This window comes from Heliangelus exortis, chromosome 17 (assembly GCF_036169615.1).
Source record: "Heliangelus exortis chromosome 17, bHelExo1.hap1, whole genome shotgun sequence".
NCBI lineage: Eukaryota > Metazoa > Chordata > Aves > Apodiformes > Trochilidae > Heliangelus > Heliangelus exortis.
This window is the reverse complement of record NC_092438.1, coordinates 1,782,587-1,801,311: the sequence shown is the minus strand read 5'-3', so window position 1 is coordinate 1,801,311 and position 18,725 is coordinate 1,782,587. Positions and strand designations below refer to the sequence as shown.

The following is an 18,725-nucleotide window of genomic DNA, read 5'->3' as shown; positions in this document are numbered from 1 at the left end:
ACACACAAAAATGATCAGAATATCCTAAGAGAAGCCAAGTTTGCTTCTGTTCATTGCAGTGATTCAGCATCATCAGCCCCCAAAGAAATCAAAAAAAAGAAACCCCCCAAACCAGATGCTTCTTCCCCTGCTGTGCCCCTGTCAGGCTGCAGCTCAGAAAGGATTTCCTCAGCTCTGGCCCAGGAGAAGGGATCCCCTCCCTGCCCTCCCACCCTGCCAGCTCAGCCTAACTCTACTCCTGCTTTTGGGAAGCTCAGACTCTGGGTGCTGATCAGCTCCAGGCAGTCCAGAGGAGTTCTGAACAGCACTGAGAGAGCTCTCTCTAAGTCACCCAACTACTCAACCCACCCCAGCTCTCCTACACTGCCAAACCACGTTCCAAAAAGTGCATATTTAGAGAGAGAGACTCCTTTATTGGTCGTGAGGAAAGCTAACTGATGATTCTGCTGATTGCTTGGAGGGAAGGGAACTCCTCATCCTCAATATGCAAAGCTTTATGGGTGACAATGTCCTGCTGAGTTAGTACTTGCTTACACGTGGGGCAGATGTAGCAGTCGAGATCAGAGTTGGAGTCCATCTGCCAAACATTCTTTTTGTTCTTTTTGGATTTGTTTGAGCTTTGTTTTTCCTTGATTCTGAAATCATTGTGAGCAGAAAGCAGTTCTTGTTGCTTGACTGTGTCTGGCAACAACACCAACAACTCGTTAAAGATTTTCTTGAAGTTTTCCCCAAGCAGTTCTCGACAGCTTTTGTAATACTGAGCTGCAGAAATCAGACCCTGCAGTCAAAAGAGAAACAAAGGAATTAGGAAAAAAACCCCAAACCAAACAGATAAAAATAAAAGAAATTCTCACTGGGATTCACTTTCTCCCAGAGAGGAAGGATGGGGGAATCCAAAGGCTCTTGCCCACTCACCTGCCTGAATTGCCCAGAATGAGTTTTAAATTTATTGAACTTGGACTCATCACTTTGAAGAAATTCTTTAATGGATTGGATTAGCTGAATGTTCCTTTGCTGGAAGTTTTCAGGTATCAAGTAGGATCCCTGGCAGAGTTTTGGCCTGCATTTGAGAAGATCAAAAGGGACTTTTGACACCACTCCATGTTACACAAAGATGCTGCACGAGGTACCCAACACAGCTGCTCCCCTCTGCACCCTTTTCTCCACCCAACTGCACATGAATTATCACAGGCAGCAGACTTGGGGGGACAATGGAACACATCCTGGGGGATTACTGCAACAGATCCCAGCCTTACCTAGGCAGAATGTTTAAAATGCCAGTTTAATGCAGCCATTTTGTAAGGCAGGGTCACTAAAAAGATGTGAGCAACCAAGACCACACCACAGATAAAACTGAGTAATTAACACAGAGCCCTGGATTAAATTTACAGACATTTTCCTCTTCCTCTGAGCTCCTCTCCCTCTGGCCCAGAAAGGCCCCAGCCAGAGACCACCTACAAGGGAGGTCAGAGCAGTGAGAACATTCAGAGGTCACCAAGGGAATGGTGCTTCAGCTCCTTGCTTCTGGGACTCAGAGCAGTGGAAAGGTTAAGAATTATGCTGAAGACACAGATTTCCAAATAAATGTATGGAAGACACAAGTCTGAGCCCCCACACTGCCCAGGTTTGACTCCTCCTCAGACTTTTACCCACCCAGTGCCTCCTTTTCCACAGCCTGGTTGGGCTCTGCAGTGGCACCCGTTCCCAGTAATCCCCTCGGAGCCCTTCAGGTGGTGTCTGAAGCCCAAATGACACAACACAGATGTCACGTGCACAGCAACAAGAACTCCAGGACTTTTACTTACTCTTTCAAAGATGTAGTGACAGGTTCAGAGATATTGGTGGATGGAATAACAGCAAAACCTGGAGGGGGTTTGCTAACAGGCACCGACAGTCCCGGAGGCGGAGGAGGACTCTTTAATAGCACCACAGTGTTAAAGCCTAAAAGAGAGCAGGGAAGGGGCAGGAAGTCAGAGCATGGATCTGTGGCACCCACACAGCACTGCCTAAAATTAACACCAGTGCTCTGATGTACTCTCCAGAAGCACTAAGAAGTAAGAGCCAGCACTGCAGGGAAAAACCCTAAAAAACGAGAGAAGTGGAAAGCAGTCAGGTCAAGCAGAGCTTCAGAGTGGCTGTTGTGACTCTACAAAGAAAGTTCTTTGACTATTAATTTAACTTTTCAACAGAAAAAAATTTCTTTTTAGAAACCCCAGACTCCAACTCAGGCTGAAAAAGAGTTTCACATCATTGAAGTGAAGAGAATTCACCCCAGGAGTCACACCAGCACCTCATAGCACACTCCAGTGAGCTGGAGCTGCAGAGCAGCCCAGAACAACCCAGCCATGCAAGCACCTCCTGAGGCCATTCTCCTCTCACCAAAGCAGCTGTTAAGTCACAGCTGTTGCCACATTACCCCAGTTTTACAAGATAATGGCACCACTAAAAGCCAGGGGGTGAAATCTCTGCAAACACAGAACCCAAGTGACCAAGCACACCGACCAGCAAGTCCCAGCAGGCACAGGCCACAGCCAAAGGGAGATCCCCTTCTGGCCCTCAGGGGCTTCCAGACTATCTCCTGAAGCACAGAAGCACAGGTATGTGTCAGCCACACCTGACAGAGACTGGCTGCTCATCTGGAGAGCAGCTGCAGGGGGTGGGGGAACCTCAGCACCACCACCCAAGGACACCTAAAGCCCATCCCTGTCACCCAGGCTGCCTTTTTTAACCTCCCAGCCTAACCAAGTGTGTCCTGACACAACTGCTCCTCCCATCACAGCCAGCAGGAGCAGGTTACACCCCTCACACCTTTCTCTAAGCTACCCCTGAGCAGGGCTGGCTGTGCCCCGTGGCTTTTACCTGGTGGCGGGGGCATCCTCGCCGATCCTGAGCTCCCAAGAGCTGGGAAGTCTTCCTGAGGTAAAGGGCATTTGTTAGTAGTCACTGTGGGCTTTTTAAGGCCAGGGGGCTCTTTGGGTGTGCTGCAGATGGCTGATGGCTTTTCTGAGTGACCATTGGTGACAGCCACGGGTCTGTCGGGGGCGTTGGGCGTCTGCTCTGCTTCCGGCAGCTTCTCGGCCGCTGGCCTGGGGAAGGCTGAATCCTGGGAAAGGTGTGGGGACAACGGTCTCTGCTTCTCCACCCCCGTCTTCTTTTTCTTGCTCACCTTCGTAAAAGTTTGTGAGGTAGAAGCTGCCAGCAAGGAGGACACATCAAACATGGTGGGTGTATTTCTGAGCTCCTGGGCCGTCAAGCCGCTAGCGCCGTCTTCGTCGTCCGAGTGAGAGAGTTTATTGCTCTTCTTGCTTCCCTTGGTGCTGCTCAGGGAGGGTTTTTTGGCTGCCTGGTTGACACACGGGCTGCTCATGGCTTTGACCACGTTTTTGCCAGAACCGTTGTTCCAGGCAGAGGTGATGTTTGTCACCGTTTTATGGTTTGGCCTCATCTTGGACACCAGAGCTGGAAAATCCTCCTCCTGGAAAGCCGCCTTCTTCGCGGTCGCCGTGTAGGACAAGGAGATGCCAGAGGGGATGGGGGGGGCTGCAGAGGACAAGCTTGGGAAATCTTCTTCTTTCAGCTTCACTGCTGCTGGCTGGGCAGAACTGGAGAATGGGGAAGGGAAAGAACACTCCCTTTACACCACACCTGCAGAAATCCCAAGCTCTGCACCTGGCTGTGCGCCTCAGACCGTCAGGATGGGACAACTGACCCAGCTTCCCGGGCTGGCAATGCCCCACAGCCAGGCTGTCAGGAGGGGACAGTCCCCTCCCAGGGCTCATGCTTGGCCTCACAGTGCTAGCAGCATCACCTGGGTACCCCTCCCCTCCCCCAGAGCTGCACACACAGCCCCCTGCCAGCTGCCACAGCCTGCATAGACTCCTCTCATAGAATCATAGAATCATAGAATCGTAGAATCCTAGGGGTTGGAAGGGACCTGGAAAGATCATCTAGTCCAACCCCCCCTGCCAGAGCAGGGCCCCCTAGAGTACATCGCCTAGGAACGTGTCCAGGTGGGGTTTGAATGTCTCCAGTGAAGGAGACTCCACAACCCCCCTGGGCAGCCTGTTCCAGGGCTCTGTCACCCTTACAGTAAAAAAATTTTTTCTGATATTCAACTTGAACCTCCTATGCTCCAATTTACACCCATTACCCCTTGTCCTATCACTGGTCACCACTGAGAAAAGCCTAACTCCATCTCCCTGACACTCACCCCTTACATATTTGAAAACATTGATGAGGTCACCTCTCAGTCTCCTTTTCTCCAAACTAAAGAGACCCAGCTCCCTCAGCCTTTCCTCATAAGGGAGATGTTCCACTCCCTTAATCATCTCAGTAGCTCTGTGCTGGACTCTTTCAAGCACTTCCCTGTCCTTCTTGAACTGAGGGGCCCAGAACTGGACACAATACTCCAGGTGTGGCCTCACCAATGCAGAACAGAGGGGGAGGAGAACCTCTCTTGACCTACTAACCACCCCCTTTCTAATGCACCCCAGGATGCCATTGGCCTTCTTGGCCACAAGGGCACATTGCTGGCTCATGGGCATCTTCTTGTCTACCAGGACCCCCAGGTCTCTTTCACCTACACTGCTCTCCAGCAGCTCAGCCCCCAACCTATACTGGGACATCGTGTTGTTCTTCCCCAAATGCAAAACTCTACACTTCCCCTTGTTGAATTTCATCATGTTTCTCCCTGCCCAACTCTCCAGCCTGTCTAAGTCTCTCTGAATGGCAGCACAGCCTTCTGGTGTGTCAGCCACTCCTCCCAGCTCAGTGTCATCAGCAAACTTGCTGAGGGTACATTCTATACCCTCATCCAAGTCATTGATGAAGATATTGAACAGCACCAGTCCCAGTACTGACCCCTGAGGGACTCCACTAGTCACACACCTCCAACCAGATTCTGCCCCATTGACTACAACTCTCTGACTCCTTCCTTTCAACCAGTTCCTGATCCACCTCACTACCTGATCACCAAACCCATACTTGATCAACTTATCTACAAGGATGCTGTGAGAGACGGTGTCAAATGCTTTACTGAAATCAAGATAAACCACATCTACCGCTCTTCCATCATCTATCCACCTAGTAATTTCCCCATAGAAGGCTATGAGGTTAGTCAAACATGATTTACCCTTGATAAAACCATGCTGACTGCTCTTGATGACCCCCATGTCCTTGATATGCCTGGAGATAGTGACAAGAACAAGTTGTTCCATCACCTTTCCAGGGATGGAGGTGAGGCTGACCGGTCTATAGTTACCCGGGTCCTCCTTCTTGCCCTTCTTGTAGACTGGAGTGACATTTGCTATCCTCCAGTCCTCAGGCACCTCTCCTGTTACCCATGACTTATTGAAGATGATGGAGAGTGGCCTAGCAATGACCTCCGCCAGCTCCCTCAGCACCCTTGGATGCATTCCATCTGGACCCATCGACTTATGGATGTCCAGATTACTCAGCTGATCCCTAACCCAATCCTCATCTACTATGTCAAACCCCTCATCTATCTTGACTACTTCTGGGGTTAAATGAATCTGGGGCTCATGCGAAAACCCTGCAGGAGTAAAGACAGAGGCAAAGAAGGCGTTCAGCACCTCTGCCTTCTTTATATCCTCTGTCACCAGGGCTCCCAGCTCATTCTTTAGTGGGCCAATATTGCCTCTAGTGTTAGTTTTGCTGGCTATGTATTTGAAAAAGCCCTTTCTATTATCCTTAACCCGACTTGCAAGGTTAAGTTCCAAGGAGGCCTTAGCTTTCCTAATTGCCTCCCTACATCCTCTGACAACATCCTCCCTACAATTGCCTCCCTACATCCTCATCATCACCCAGTCCAGGAGGGAAGAGACTTTTACAACTCCTTCAAAGATAAAGCATCAGATTAAAAATTACTGGAATGGAGAACACTGAGAATTTCCCTGAAATTGCACAACCAAAAGCTCAAGCCCCCCTCTGAAGCAACAACTGATGCAGTTCATAGAGGTGACCAGCAGCTCCAGGCAGCAGAGGGGCAGGGCAGGGGGGTCTGTAGCTTAAACTGATCTGTAAAGTAATGATATTCTGCATTTCTGAAGAAAAGGAAGTTCCTAAAGCTGCTTTCTCCTTGCTGCAGCCTTGCAGAAACTTACCCTGGGAGAGGCCCTGCTGCTGATCCAATGGCTGGAAAGTCATCCTGGCTTAGAGCACCATTAGCACCTGCTTCTTTTGGAATAAGGACAAAAAAAGAGCAAAGAAATATTTTCAACTTAAAACTCATTCATTTCAGAGTGGAAGCCATCAATGAACACGACAGCAGCATTAGCAAGCCCTATTTTCAGCAGCTGATGATGTCATTAACCATGACATTCCAAAATGAACAATTTTAATTCATGCATCACTATTTCCTTCAATTAACTGCACTCACATCATCGTGCACTGACCACAGCACCCAGGAAATTCATGACATTTAACACGTGCAAACCACTGGGCAGCTGCTCCTCTGAGTTACTGAACCCACTGGAGTCACCCAGCTGTGCACCTGGGGCTCAGGGGAGGGAATGGGCTGGAAAAGGGCTGGAAAAGGGCTGGAAAAGGGCTGGAAAAGGGCTGGAAAAGGGCTGGAAATGGGCTGGAAATGGGCTGGAAATGGGCTGGAAATGGGCTGGAAATGGGCTGGAAATGGGCTGGAAATTCTGACCACAGCACCCAGGAAATTCATGACATTTAACACGTGCAAACCACTGGGCAGCTGCTCCTCTGAGTTACTGAACCCACTGGAGTCACCCAGCTGTGCACCTGGGGCTCAGGGGAGGGAATGGGCTGGAAAAGGGCTGGAAAAGGGCTGGAAAAGGGCTGGAAAAGGGCTGGAAATTCTGACCACAGCACCCAGGAAATTCATGACATTTAACACGTGCAAACCACTGGGCAGCTGCTCCTCTGAGTTACTGAACCCACTGGAGTCACCCAGCTGTGCACCTGGGGCTCAGGGGAGGGAATGAGCTGGAAAAGGGCTGGAAAAGGGCTCCTACCTGCTCTGCAGGTGAACTTTGGGGTCTCAGATTTAACCCCTAACAGGACAGCAGCTGCCATGCTGCAAAGTCTTAACTTTTAATTCATGAACCAGGCAGAGCTCTCAGCAGCTCAGAGTGCAAACAAAGCAGCAGCAAGCAGGAATCCTGCTGGAGGAGCAATCCCACAGTGGAAAAGGGATTTGCAGCAACAGGAATATCAAAACACCACTGCTGCAGATTTGTCCCCAACTGGACGTGGTTCCAATTAAAGGTTTGCTTTCACCAGGGATAAACCTTTCTTGGGAATGCCTTGTTCTCCAGAAAAGGGAGAACTTGGCTGAAGCATCACAACAAAGCAGGAAGCAGCACGTTCCTGGGGGAGGCAGAGTGAGGTGGAACATCCCACACGTGGCAGTGTGTTCAGTGCTCTGGGTGTTTGTACCCAGCTCCACTCCAGGTGTGTCCACTCCAATACTGGACACCTTTCCCTGCCCCCTCTGCTGCTGGATGCAGATTCTGAGGACCACTCCTGGCAATCCTGCCCCTGCCAGGCTGCTCCCTCAGCACTGACCTGTCACATCATTTGAAGGCTTTGGCACACGTTTGGAGCTGAGCACTTCAGAATCCTTCAGGTCCTCCTTTTTCCCCCTGCTGCTGTCCTCTTCTGCCCTTTTTTTCTCCTCTTGTCTCTTTGCTGCCACGGATGCCCTGACTGCTGCAGCAACATCCCTGTCTTCTTCCTCCCTGCAGAACAAGATGGATGCTCATGGTCAGACAGGAGAGCTCAGCCAGCACCTCTCCTGCCTCAGCTCAGGTCACTGCCTGTCCCTGCTCCTGCTCTGCCTCCTCTGAGATGCTGCAAACAAACCACTGCAACGCTGCTGAGACAGGCAACATCCACCCCTGGGTCTCACATTCCACAACCCAGGCCAGAAGAAAGTGAACTGGGTGAACTGGGAGAGGCAGTGCCAAGGATGCTCAGGGAGATCTGCCTCTCCCCTCTGTTTTTCAGACCTATGAAGTCATTCCTGGAGGCCACAGTCATTCCTGGGAACATGGTTTGTCACCAGCTCTCAACACAGGCACCATCCAGATGCAACACCAAGAGAGCAGTGTTCAGAGATGGGTATTTTGGATCCCCAGTGAAACCACCAGAAATGAACCAGCTGGCTGCTCAGCCAGGAAAAAGAAGAACAAAGAGATGTGCAGTATGTAACAAGCACTGGGGGCTTGTGTGGATGAGGAGACAGAGAAATGCAAAATTCCATTTCAATACTTAACCCTCTTCTCTTCCCAAAGCACCCAGTCTGGCCACACAGAGATCTGTCAGTTCAATGAAAAGCATGGGAACAGGAACTTCATCATTACCCAGACTAAAAAGCCCATTAAAGCTGCAAACACTTGCCTTTTACTTCAGAAAATCCTATTTAGAAACGTTAGCATAAAAACAGTTGCTGAAATTAGTTTAGGATTCAGAGTATTTAACTCACAAGTTGAAAGGACATTATTTGCTTCCTGGGTCAAACCACACAAAATTATTCACCCAGGCTGCAGTCAGCCCTGAGCAGGCTTGGCCTGAACCTCCTTCTGCTCTCAAGGATTCACTACAGAAGCTTCCAGATTCCCTACCCACTGCCTTCCTACTGGCCCACTGAAACATCAGGAACTGGGACATAAAAAAACCAACACAAAAATCCCCAAAATGTTGTGTTACTCACCTCTTGTATCTCCAGCTGCCTCTCCTGCTCTGCTGGCTTCCTCTGCCACCCAGTCTGCCTGTTCTCCCTTGCCTGTTGTACCTCTCAACTTCTTCATAGTCCTCTCCACCTACAACACCTGAAGAGAGGGAGGGGTCAGCACTTATTTCTCCAGTCTGGGCATCACACACTGTCTGAGCAAAGAGAAAATACACTGGTGAACACAAATCAATCTCAATTTCCTCCTGGTGATTAAAGAACCTTCAGGATTGCCACGTAGTTGGACTCAATCATCTGGAAGGACTTTTCCAACCTTAATGATCCACTGATTCTATTAGAATACATTTTGTGGTATCTGGATTCCTGTTATTGTAACCTGGGATGTCAGTTTTGACAGTTTTTTGACAGATGTGACAGTTTTGATGTCAGTAATTTTGGTTTTATGCAGAGAACTCCCTCCAGGCAGCTGCACACAGAAGTTGATGTGCATGTCCATCTCTGCACTGCTCTGGTTTCTGGCTCCATGTTCATCACTGCTTTGTATCCACTGCAGTGGATGCCACTCATCAAATCACAGATTGGAAAAGAAAGGCAGCAATTTCCCTAAAATTACGTTGGGATCATTAAATCCACACACAGGGGAAAAAATTCTAAAAATGTTGGCACAAAAAGACCTCTGGATGCTCCATCCCCTCTCCCAAAGCAAGGCCAACCCTGAAACAACATCAGGTTGTCTGGGGCCCTCTTGGTCAAGTTCTGGTGATCTTCAAGGACAAACCCTACACCCTCTGAGGGTCCTGTCCCAGGGTCTGCCCACCCAGAATCACAGAATCATTTGGGTTGGAAAGGAGCTCTGGGATCATCAAATCCAACCCTGCATCCACTCCCCCCGTGGTTCCCAGCCCAGGGCACTCAGTGCCACATCCAGGCTCTTCTTAAAAACCTCCAGGGATGGAGAATCCACCCCCTCCCTGGGCAGCCCATCCCAATGCCTGAACACCCTCTCTGCAAAGAATTCCTTCCTAATATCCAACCCAAACCTCCCCTGGCAGAGCTAAAGCTCTGCCAGGGGAGGTTTAGGTTGGATATTAGGAAAAAATTCTGAAGCCCATGGCCTCTTGTCTTGCTGAGAGTTGCCTGGGAAAAGAACCCAACCCCCCCCTGGCTCCAACCTCCTTTCAGGGAGTTGGAGAGAGTGATGAGGTCTCCCCTGAGCCTCCTCTTCTCCAGCCTCAACACCCCCAGCTCCCTCAGCCCTTCCTCACAGGACTTGTGCTGGATCCCTTCCCAGCCTCCTTGCTCTTCTCTGGACCTGCTCCAGCACCTCAATCTCCTTCCTGAGCTGAGGGGCCCAGAACTGGACACAGGACTCAAGCTGTGGCCTCCCCAGGGCTGAGCACAGGGGCAGAATCTTCTCCAGCCTCAACACCCCCAGCTCCTTCAGCCCTTCCTCACAGGATTTGTCCTCCTTGTTTTTCTCTGGACCTGCTCCAGCACCTCCATCTCCTTCCTGAAATGCACCCCCCCCTTTTTTTTTACAGCATTTCCCCCCAGGGTAGGACCCATCCCCCTTCCCCCTCCATCCATCCTCACCCTCACTCCTCCTCTGGTGCCGGGGGGTGTAGTTGAACTGGAGGTCGATCTGCCGGTTCTGCCGGGCCTCGGCCCGGTTCTTGCTGTGGCAGGCGGTTTTGTGGGCTTTGTAATCGATCTCGGTGCGGAAGGCGTGGGTGAACTGCTCCGTGCTGCACCGCCCCTCCTCGCAGAGGAAGTGATTCTCTCGGAAGTGCTCCCGGAGGTGCTCGTAATCGCTGGGGAGAGGAGGAGAGGCTGAGCTCAGGAGCCTCCTCTGCCAGGGGGAGGTGCAAACAAGCCCTGGCACTCTCAGCACTTCCTTAGCCCCGGGCAAATTTTCCAGCTGAAAAGCACTCCGGTGCAAGCCAAGACCTCAGTGCCCGGGTTTGGATGTTACTGAACCCACTGGAGTCACCCAGCTGTGTACCTGGGGCTCAGGGGAGGGAATGGGCTGGAAAAGGGCTGGAAAAGGGCTGGAAAAGGGCTGGAAATGCTGACCACAGCACCCAGGAAATTCATGACATTTAACACATGCAAACCACTGGGCAGCTGCTCCTCTGAGTTACTGAACCCACTGGAGTCACCCAGCTGTGCACCTGGGGCTCAGGAGAAGAAATGGGCTGGAAAAGGGCTGGAAAAGGGCTGGAAAAGGGCTCCTACCTGCTCTGCAGGTGAACTTTGGGGTCTCAGAGGTGACCCCTAACAGGACAGCAGCTGCCATGCTGCAAAGTCTTAACTTTTAATTCATGAACCAGGCAGAGCTCTCAGCAGCTCAGAGTGCAAACAAAGCAGCAGCAAGCAGGAATCCTGCTGGAGGAGCAATCCCACAGTGGAAAAGGGATTTGCAGCAACAGGAATATCAAAACACCACTGCTGCAGATTTGTCCCACACTGGACGTGGTTCCAATTAAAGGTTTGCTTTCACCAGGGATAAACCTTTCTTGGGAATGCCTTGTTCTCCAGAAAAGGGAGAACTTGGCTGAAGCATCACAATAAAGCAGGAAGCAGCACGTTCCTGGGGGAGGCAGAGTGAGGTGGAACATCCCACACGTGGCAGTGTGTTCAGTGCCTTGGGTGTTTGTACCCAGCTCCACTCCAGGTGTGATCTGCTGCAGGAGCCCAGTCCTGGACACCTTTCCCTGCCCCCTCTGCTGCTGGATGTGGTTTTAATGAATATTTGACATTAATGAAGAAAACTTTAAAAGATGAACCAGAGAGCGACTCCTTTGGCTCCTGGTGTGAGGAACACCCCGCTGCCATTCCTGCCTTTTATCTTCAAGCACCACTCCCCCCAAAATTCCAAGCAGACCCGAGTGATTTCCCCCTCAGGGTTTAAGCAAAAGAGGAACAAAGTGCTGGCACGGACCTGTAGTACTCCTGAGCCCCATCAGAGTCACAGAAGTGGCAGAAGTAGTGATCCCTCCTCAGGTGTTTCAGCAGCTCGTCGTTGTCCAGGTACCGCTCGTCACAGAACTGGCAGAGGGGGTGCCCACGGTGGGAGGTGTCATCTGGGTCCCCATGGATTCGGTGCCGGGCCAGGTCCTTCCGGGAATACCATTTCCTTTCATAGGTAAAAATCTGGAGGAGGAGAAATTTCTGGATTCATAGAGAGCCCCCCAGGAAAGCTCAACCCACATTTCGCTCCGTCTGGACGCTCCAAGCAGATCCCGGTCACCTCGCTCCCCTTTTTCTCCCTCTCTCACAGTTTTTTATTTTTCTGTGTTGCTATAATGCAACAAACTTGAAATTATAATCTCTGTTGGGGAAAAAAAAAATATTTATATATTTATATATATATATGTAAATGTATATATGTATTTAAGAGCATAGAGATGGAAGTTTATAACTTCGCAGCAGAATCCGTGCAATATTCTGAGCTGAAAAGTTCTCATTTGGGGAATTCTCCAAGGAATTCACATTCCCTCGGAGCTGCTGAGGGAGGAAACACCTCCACACCAGAGCTCTAAGGACACAGAAACCACAGGGATCCTGCCCTGTCCAACTGTAAATGCTCCACTGACTCTGCTCTTAGAAATAAATCCCTTGCTCCGGGATGTTTGCTGCTTTCCAAAGTGGCACCAAATATTAAGCTCCAGTTTTAGCTGATGAAGTCACTGCAAGTCCTAAGAGTCACCAAATCTCTCCCTTTACAGATGTGACAAAGTCTGCCCAAGCCTCAGGAGTAACCTCCTGTCAGTTTGGGTTTGGTACTGACACACACTGTGGCAGAGGAGTGACCATCAGAAGGCTGGGCTTAATTTACAACATCATCTGAGACTTAATTTACAACATCATCTGAGATTTAATTTACAACATCATCTGAGATTTAATTTACAATATCATCTTTACAATATCATCCTCTGAGAACATTCAGGCTTTTTACATTCATCAATTTAGGGAAAAAAAAAAAAAAAAAAAAGACTTGGAGCAACCACCTCACTGCAGGCAGAAAGAGAAACTCGGGAAAAATTGGGTGCTGTTCAGCCACCCCCTAAAAAAAAATTAAAAGCCCAAACCAAGCTGACCTTTAAGTGTTTGACACAGAGTTTGCAACAGAAGAGTTCGTGCTGCTTCCTCATGTGCTGCTCCAGATCTGCAAAGGTGTTGAAAGGTTTGGCATCTGGACACAAAGAGCATTCGTGCTGCAGCAGCTTCCTGAGGGACAGAGAAAGAATTCCTAAAAATCATCAGATTCTCCCTCAGCAGCCCCAAACCTTCCCAGCCCAACCCCCCCAGTGCTCTGCTGGGAGGTCAGGGTCCTGCTTGTGCCAAGAACAACTTTGTCACCCTCCAGGGAACAGAGCAGAACCAGAAACTTCACCTGCAAGAGAAGAGCTGAAGAGTCAGAGGGCCAGGAGCTGCCAGCCCCTCCTGCCTCAAGGTTTCCTCTCTTTTCACACTTCTGTTCTTTCTAACTGCTCTTAATTAGCCTAATTAAGCACATTATGAAAAATCTTTCCAGAGCATGATGCTGAGGCCAGTTTTTACTCTGCATGGTTATTTTTTTTTTTTTACTTCTCCCTTTTTCTCTCCCCCTTGGAGCAGCCAAGGTCACCCCTCTCACCACACAGTGTTTGGTGCAGCTGCTTTTGGTCACTCCTGACACAGCACTAGTGACAATCACACCAGTATCCCAGTATCCCAGGCTTTCCCAGTTTCCACAGCAGCCTTTCAGCTAAAAGCAGCAACTTTTTATTGAGAGAGCCAGGCTGCTGGGTGAGGTGTTGGAGAATTAAAGCTCCAGCCCTGAGGAGCTGCTCCAACCGGGCTCTCGTTGTCCCAAAGCCACCAACCTCCCCAGTGACAGCTTTGGGGGTACAGCAGGGAAAGGACCCCCAGAACTCACCTGTACAGTGCATAAACCTCTCCATCCATAAAATAAATGTCATATTTCTTCTCGTGCTGCAGCTGGTTAAGTGCTATTGGTGAGAAAGAGGTCAGCTTCCTTCCAAAGACAACCTGCAGGCAACACAGGGATCAGGAGGAGCACCTGGGGCTGTGGGATCCCAGATCCAGCTCCTCAGGAATTCCCTCTGGAGTTTGGGGGACAACACCTGCAGAGCCTCTTGTCCCAGAGCTGCTCCTGACCAGCAGGGAGCTCAGAGGAAAGGGGATCCCAGGAGGGTTTGGGGTTTGAACTGAGTTGGGGAACTCTCCTGTGCTCTGGTTTCCTGGCACAGCTGTGCTGAGAGCCAAGAAATTCAACCAGTTCACCCCCCCCTGCCTGCCAGGAACCCTGCAAAGGAACCTGGAAGCTGGGACTGGGCACTGGTATCAAACTGGGAAACCAGTTCCTGCTCCCCTTACCCACCAGGAAAACAAGGAACAAAAGCCCTGTGTTGCTTTCCAAGTTATTGGCACCACACACCCCTCCTGAGGGAAGCCCAGCAGCCTCCTTGGGTGCAATTCCAGGACCCAATCCTTAGATTTAAAGCTTTAAAAAATTTAAAATTTCAAAAGATTTAAAGCTTTAAAGCTTTCTGGAGAGTGTGGCTGCCTTCAAGCTGCCCAGAATGAAACCTGCACCCACCCTGCTGAAATAAAGAGAGCACCCAGCTGAAGGCTGCTGGGTGGCTGATGGTTCTGCCCAGCTCCAGCTCTTAAAAAAAATAAAATAGTTTGGGTTGCAGTTTGCTGGACCTTTCATTTTGTGAGGTTTGGAAGAGAGGGAGGGAGCTGCTGGAAAGCAGATTCCATCAGGGGACTCCAAGACAATTCCCTGCAGCAGCTCCTGGATCAATCTCCATCCCAACCACTGGATCCCCTGGGCCTGATCCCAGGTCAGGAGGAGCTCCTGGGATCCTCCCTCAGGCCAGGGCACAGCTCAGCACCACAACAAAGCAGCTCCTGCTTCCTCCTCCTCCTCCTCCTCCTCCTCCTCTGAGCCACTCACCTGCAGAATTTCCCCTCCCTCAGCCACTGCTGGGCCACCACCAGGGCAGGGATGTGCTGGGATGTGCTGGGAAGTGCTGGGAAGTGCTGGGAAGTGCTGGGATGTGCTGGGATGTGCTGGGATGTGCTGGGATGATGTGCAGGGATGTGCTGGGATGTGCAGGGATGATGTGCAGGGATGTGCTGGGATGTGCTGGGATGATGTGCAGGGATGTGCAGGGATGTGTTGGGATGTGCTGGGATGTGCTGGGATGTGCAGGGATGTGCAGGGATGTGCTGGGATGTGCTGGGATGTGCTGGGATGATGTGCAGGGATGTGCAGGGATGTGCAGGGATGTGCTGGGATGTGCTGGGATGTGCAGGGATGTGCTGGGATGTGCTGGGATGTGCTGGGATGATGTGCTGGGATGTGCTGGGATGTGCTGGGATGTGCTGGGATGTGCTGGGATGATGTGCAGGGATGATGTGCAGGGATGTGCTGGGATGTGCTGGGATGTGCTGGGATGTGCTGGGATGATGTGCTGGGATGATGTGCTGGGATGATGTGCTGGGATGATGTGCTGGGATGATGTGCTGGGATGTGCTGGGATGTGCTGGGATGTGCTGGGATGTGCTGGGATGTGCTGGGATGATGTGCTGGGATGATGTGCTGGGATGATGTGCTGGGATGATGTGCTGGGATGTGCTGGGATGTGCTGGGATGTGCTGGGATGATGTGCTGGGATGATGTGCTGGGATGATGTGCTGGGATGATGTGCTGGGATGTGCTGGGATGTGCTGGGATGTGCTGGGATGTGCAGGGATGTGCAGGGATGTGCTGGGATGATGTGCTGGGATGTGCTGGGATGTGCTGGGATGTGCTGGGATGTGCAGGGATGTGCAGGGATGTGCAGGGATGTGCTGGGATGTGCTGGGATGATGTGCAGGGATGTGCTGGGATGTGCAGGGATGTGCAGATCCCACACCCCCTGCCACTCAGCAGCCACATTTTGGGGTCCTGCCTCTACACTGAGCTCACCCAGCAGCACCTGGGATGGGATTTCTGCCCCAAACAGATGACAGATTTCTTTTTCTTTCCCCCCCTCAGGGCAGGTGGCAGAGAGAAGAGGATTGCAGCAGTGTTTTGGGAGATAAGGAAATGGAGGAGGAAAAAAAAAAAAAAAAAAAAAAAAGGAGCAGAGTCCTGAAAAACGACCTCTGAGTCAATGGTAATGGAGGGGTAATTTTAAACTGCTCATGAACGAGGGCAAAGCTGCCTGAAGGAGCCCCAGCTGAGGGCAGAGAAACCAGGAACACCCCACAACAGCTCTGGAGGGGCCTGGGAGCAGCAGGTTGGAGGCTGGGGAGCAGCATCCCAGGAGGGGCAGCAGAGCAGCAGCAGCTCCTCAGGGATGAAAAGACTCCCAGAGAGTTTCCCCCTGTCCAGAGGCCACTCCTGGGCCAGGGACCTCACTCCCAAAACCCCCACAAACCCCGGGGGGGGGGGCACGAAGCCTCAGCTCCTCAGTGCCCCCAACCCTTTAAGCAGCAGGAGAAGGGGCCAAGAGCAGCAGCTCAGCTGGGGGAGGGGGGAGAAAAGCCAGGGGAGAGCCCCCTCCCCCGATATATTCCTTTCCTTTCCCATCCCAACCCATTCCCGGGGGATTTCTGCCGTCTCCGCATTCCCTTCAGCCCTCAGGATTCCTTCAGGGCTCGGGCAGGGAAACAGAAACCGATCCCAAAAACTGGAAAAGAAACGAAACTACAGGAGGGCCCGGAGCTGGGGGGGGGGGGATGAACACAAAGCCCTGAACACCCCCCCGGGAACCCCACGGGGGACGGAGTCACCCGAGATCACGTCACGCAGCTCGGGACAACAACCCTGGATGGATTTTAAACAAAACTCTCCCTTTCCCTTCCATTTTCTCCCCTTTTTCCTGCCCACACGCACCCTCCCCCCCCCCCCCCTGCCCCGAATGGCAGCGAAGCAGCAGCCGAACCCCCCCGACCCCGGAGGTTCCGGAGGTTCTCCGGGTCTCTCCGCGGTTCCGCTGGGTTCGGGGGGGGTGTGTAGGGGGGTGTGTGTGTAGGGGGGTGTGTGGGCCCGCCCGGTCCCGGCCTCACCTGGCCCAGCTCCTCCCGGCAGACCGCGCAGTACCGCACACCGCACAGCGCCCGCATCCGCACGGAGCAGCGGTAGCAGATGGGGTGATCGCAGCGGCCCAAGGCCACCACCTCCAGCTCCCCGCAGCACAGCACGCACGTCCCGTCCGAAGGCCCCGCAGCCCCGCAGGCCGAGGCGGCCATGGCGGTGCCGACCCGCGCGGCCTAGGCCCCGCACCGCCCCACGACCGCACGCACCATCGAGAGGGCGGCGCAGAGCGCCTCCCCAGACGGCGACTCTCCGCCCGTCCACCATAGAGAGCGGCCGCCGCTCCACCCACCGCGGATCCCCGGCCACCCGGGACCATAAAGACTCCACCTAGAGCGGCGCCGCGGTGCCGCCAATGACCCGCCCGCGGCGCTAGAGCGCCACCGCGCCTGACGTCACTTCCGGCTGGCCCCAGGCACCATAGAGAAGCGGTGTCCGGAGCGCCGCGGCGGTCGGGTCTCTCTGTCTGCCTCTCGCTGGTGTCTCCTCAGGGGCTGGCGGGCGGCGGGAGCCATTTGGTGTCGGATCCCGGGAGAGGCGGAGCGGGACCGGGACCGGGACCGGGACCGGGGGGCCTGAGGTCACCTCAGGGGCTGCGGGGAGGACGAGGGGATCCCCGGGCCCTGCTCCAACCCCGCAGAGCCCCCGATAGCCCAGGTAGCCAAGAAGGCCAATGGCATCCTGGGCTGGCTCAGGAACAGCGTGGCCAGCAGGTCCAGGGAAGGGATTCTGCCCCTGTGCTCAGCCCTGGGGAGGCCACAGCTTGAGTCCTGGGTCCAGTTCTGGGCCCCTCAGCTCAGGAAGGAGATTGAGGTGCTGGAGCAGGTCCAGAGAAGAGCAAGGAGGCTGTGAAGGGATCCAGCACAAGTCCTGTGAGGAAGGGCTGAGGGAGCTGGGGGTGTTGAGGCTGGAGAAGAGGAGGCTCAGGGGAGACCTCATCACTCTCTCCAACTCCCTGAAAGGAGGTTGGAGCCAGGGGGGGGTTGGGCTCTTTTCCCAGGCAACTCTCAGCAAGACAAGAGGCCATGGGCTTCAGAATTTTTTCCTAATATCCAACCTAAACCTCCCCTGGCAGAGCTTCAGCTCTGCCAGGGGAGGTTTAGGTTGGATATTAGGAAGGAATTCTTTGCAGAGAGGGTGCTGAGGCATTGGGATGGGCTGCCCAGGGAAGGGGTGGATTCTCCATCCCTGGAGATATTTCCAAAGAGCCTGGATGTGGCACTCAGTGCCATGGGCTGGGAACCACGGGGGGAGTGGAGCAAGGGTTGGACTTGATGAGCTCTGAGCTCCCTTCCAACCCAGCCCATTCCAGGATTCTGTGACCTTGCCCCCTGCTCCAGGCTGTGAGGAGCCGCGGGCAGCCGGGCTCATTCCCGGGCTCTGCCCTGGGAAAGGGGCTGAGGTGCTAAAGGGGGTGTGGGGGTGTCCTGGGGGTGTCCTGGGGGACCTGCCAGCAGCAGAGCTGGTGGAATGGTGTTTGCTGGGTTTTTTTGTCCCGGGCAGCTCCTCCCGGGCTGCCCCTTGGGTTGGTTTTAGGAGGCAGAGCGCTGGGAGGGTGTGGAAACCCTGTGTGATTGGAGGGGGGAAGAAAATTAAAGAAATCAGTGGAGAGTGGGAAAGAATCCCAGAAATGGGCTTTGGGTGCATCCTTGCAGAGCACCGGGGGGGGAGGGGAATCCCAGGGGGGACCCTGAGTGCCCCCGGGGCTTTCGGAGACAGCGGAGGGGATGGGATGGGACGGGATGGGATGGGATGGGACGGGATGGGAGGGGATGGGATGGGAGGGGATGGGATGGGAGGGGAGGGGATGGGACGGGATGGGACGGGATGGGACGGGATGGGACGGGATGGGACGGGATGGGATGGGATGGGATGGGATGGGATGGGACGGGACGGGACGGGACGGGACGGGACGGGACGGGACGGGATGGGACGGGATGGGAGGGG

At 52.9% G+C, this 18,725-nt stretch overlaps 1 protein-coding gene across 3 annotated transcripts; it reads right to left on the bottom strand.

Annotated features, from left to right (window-relative positions):
* Positions 1-392: 392 nt before the first annotated feature.
* On the bottom strand, positions 393-17,293 carry ZNF598 (zinc finger protein 598, E3 ubiquitin ligase). Of its 3 annotated transcripts, none has more exons than XM_071760373.1 (12): positions 17,198-17,293; positions 13,602-13,714; positions 12,781-12,910; positions 11,622-11,833; positions 10,274-10,491; positions 8,702-8,819; positions 7,555-7,727; positions 6,123-6,195; positions 2,860-3,602; positions 1,806-1,941; positions 916-1,060; positions 393-778 (listed from the first exon to the last, which is right to left on the bottom strand). In XM_071760373.1, exons 1-12 carry the CDS (start codon positions 17,291-17,293, stop codon positions 431-433), a joined length of 2,505 nt encoding a protein of 834 aa, XP_071616474.1. In that variant the 3' UTR covers positions 393-430. The 3 variants fall into 3 exon arrangements, with proteins under 3 accessions (XP_071616474.1, XP_071616473.1, XP_071616472.1); XM_071760372.1 differs by lacking the exon at positions 17,198-17,293 and adding an exon at positions 16,751-17,045 and having other exon boundaries at positions 6,123-6,192; XM_071760371.1 differs by lacking the exon at positions 17,198-17,293 and adding an exon at positions 16,751-17,044.
* Positions 17,294-18,725: the final 1,432 nt, after the last annotated feature.

Excerpts from the sequence above, each read along its gene's own strand:
- ZNF598 (XM_071760371.1), bottom strand. The coding sequence starts at position 16,933 with ATGGCCGCCTCGGCCTGCGGGGCTGCGGGGCCTTCGGACGGGACGTGC. Across the intron at positions 10,492-11,621 it reads GGGGCTCAGGAGTACTACAG|CGATTACGAGCACCTCCGGG; the intron begins GTCCGTGCCAGC and ends TCCTCTCCCCAG. Across the intron at positions 7,728-8,701 it reads GGCAGCTGGAGATACAAGAG|GGAGGAAGAAGACAGGGATG; the intron begins GTGAGTAACACA and ends CTTGTTCTGCAG.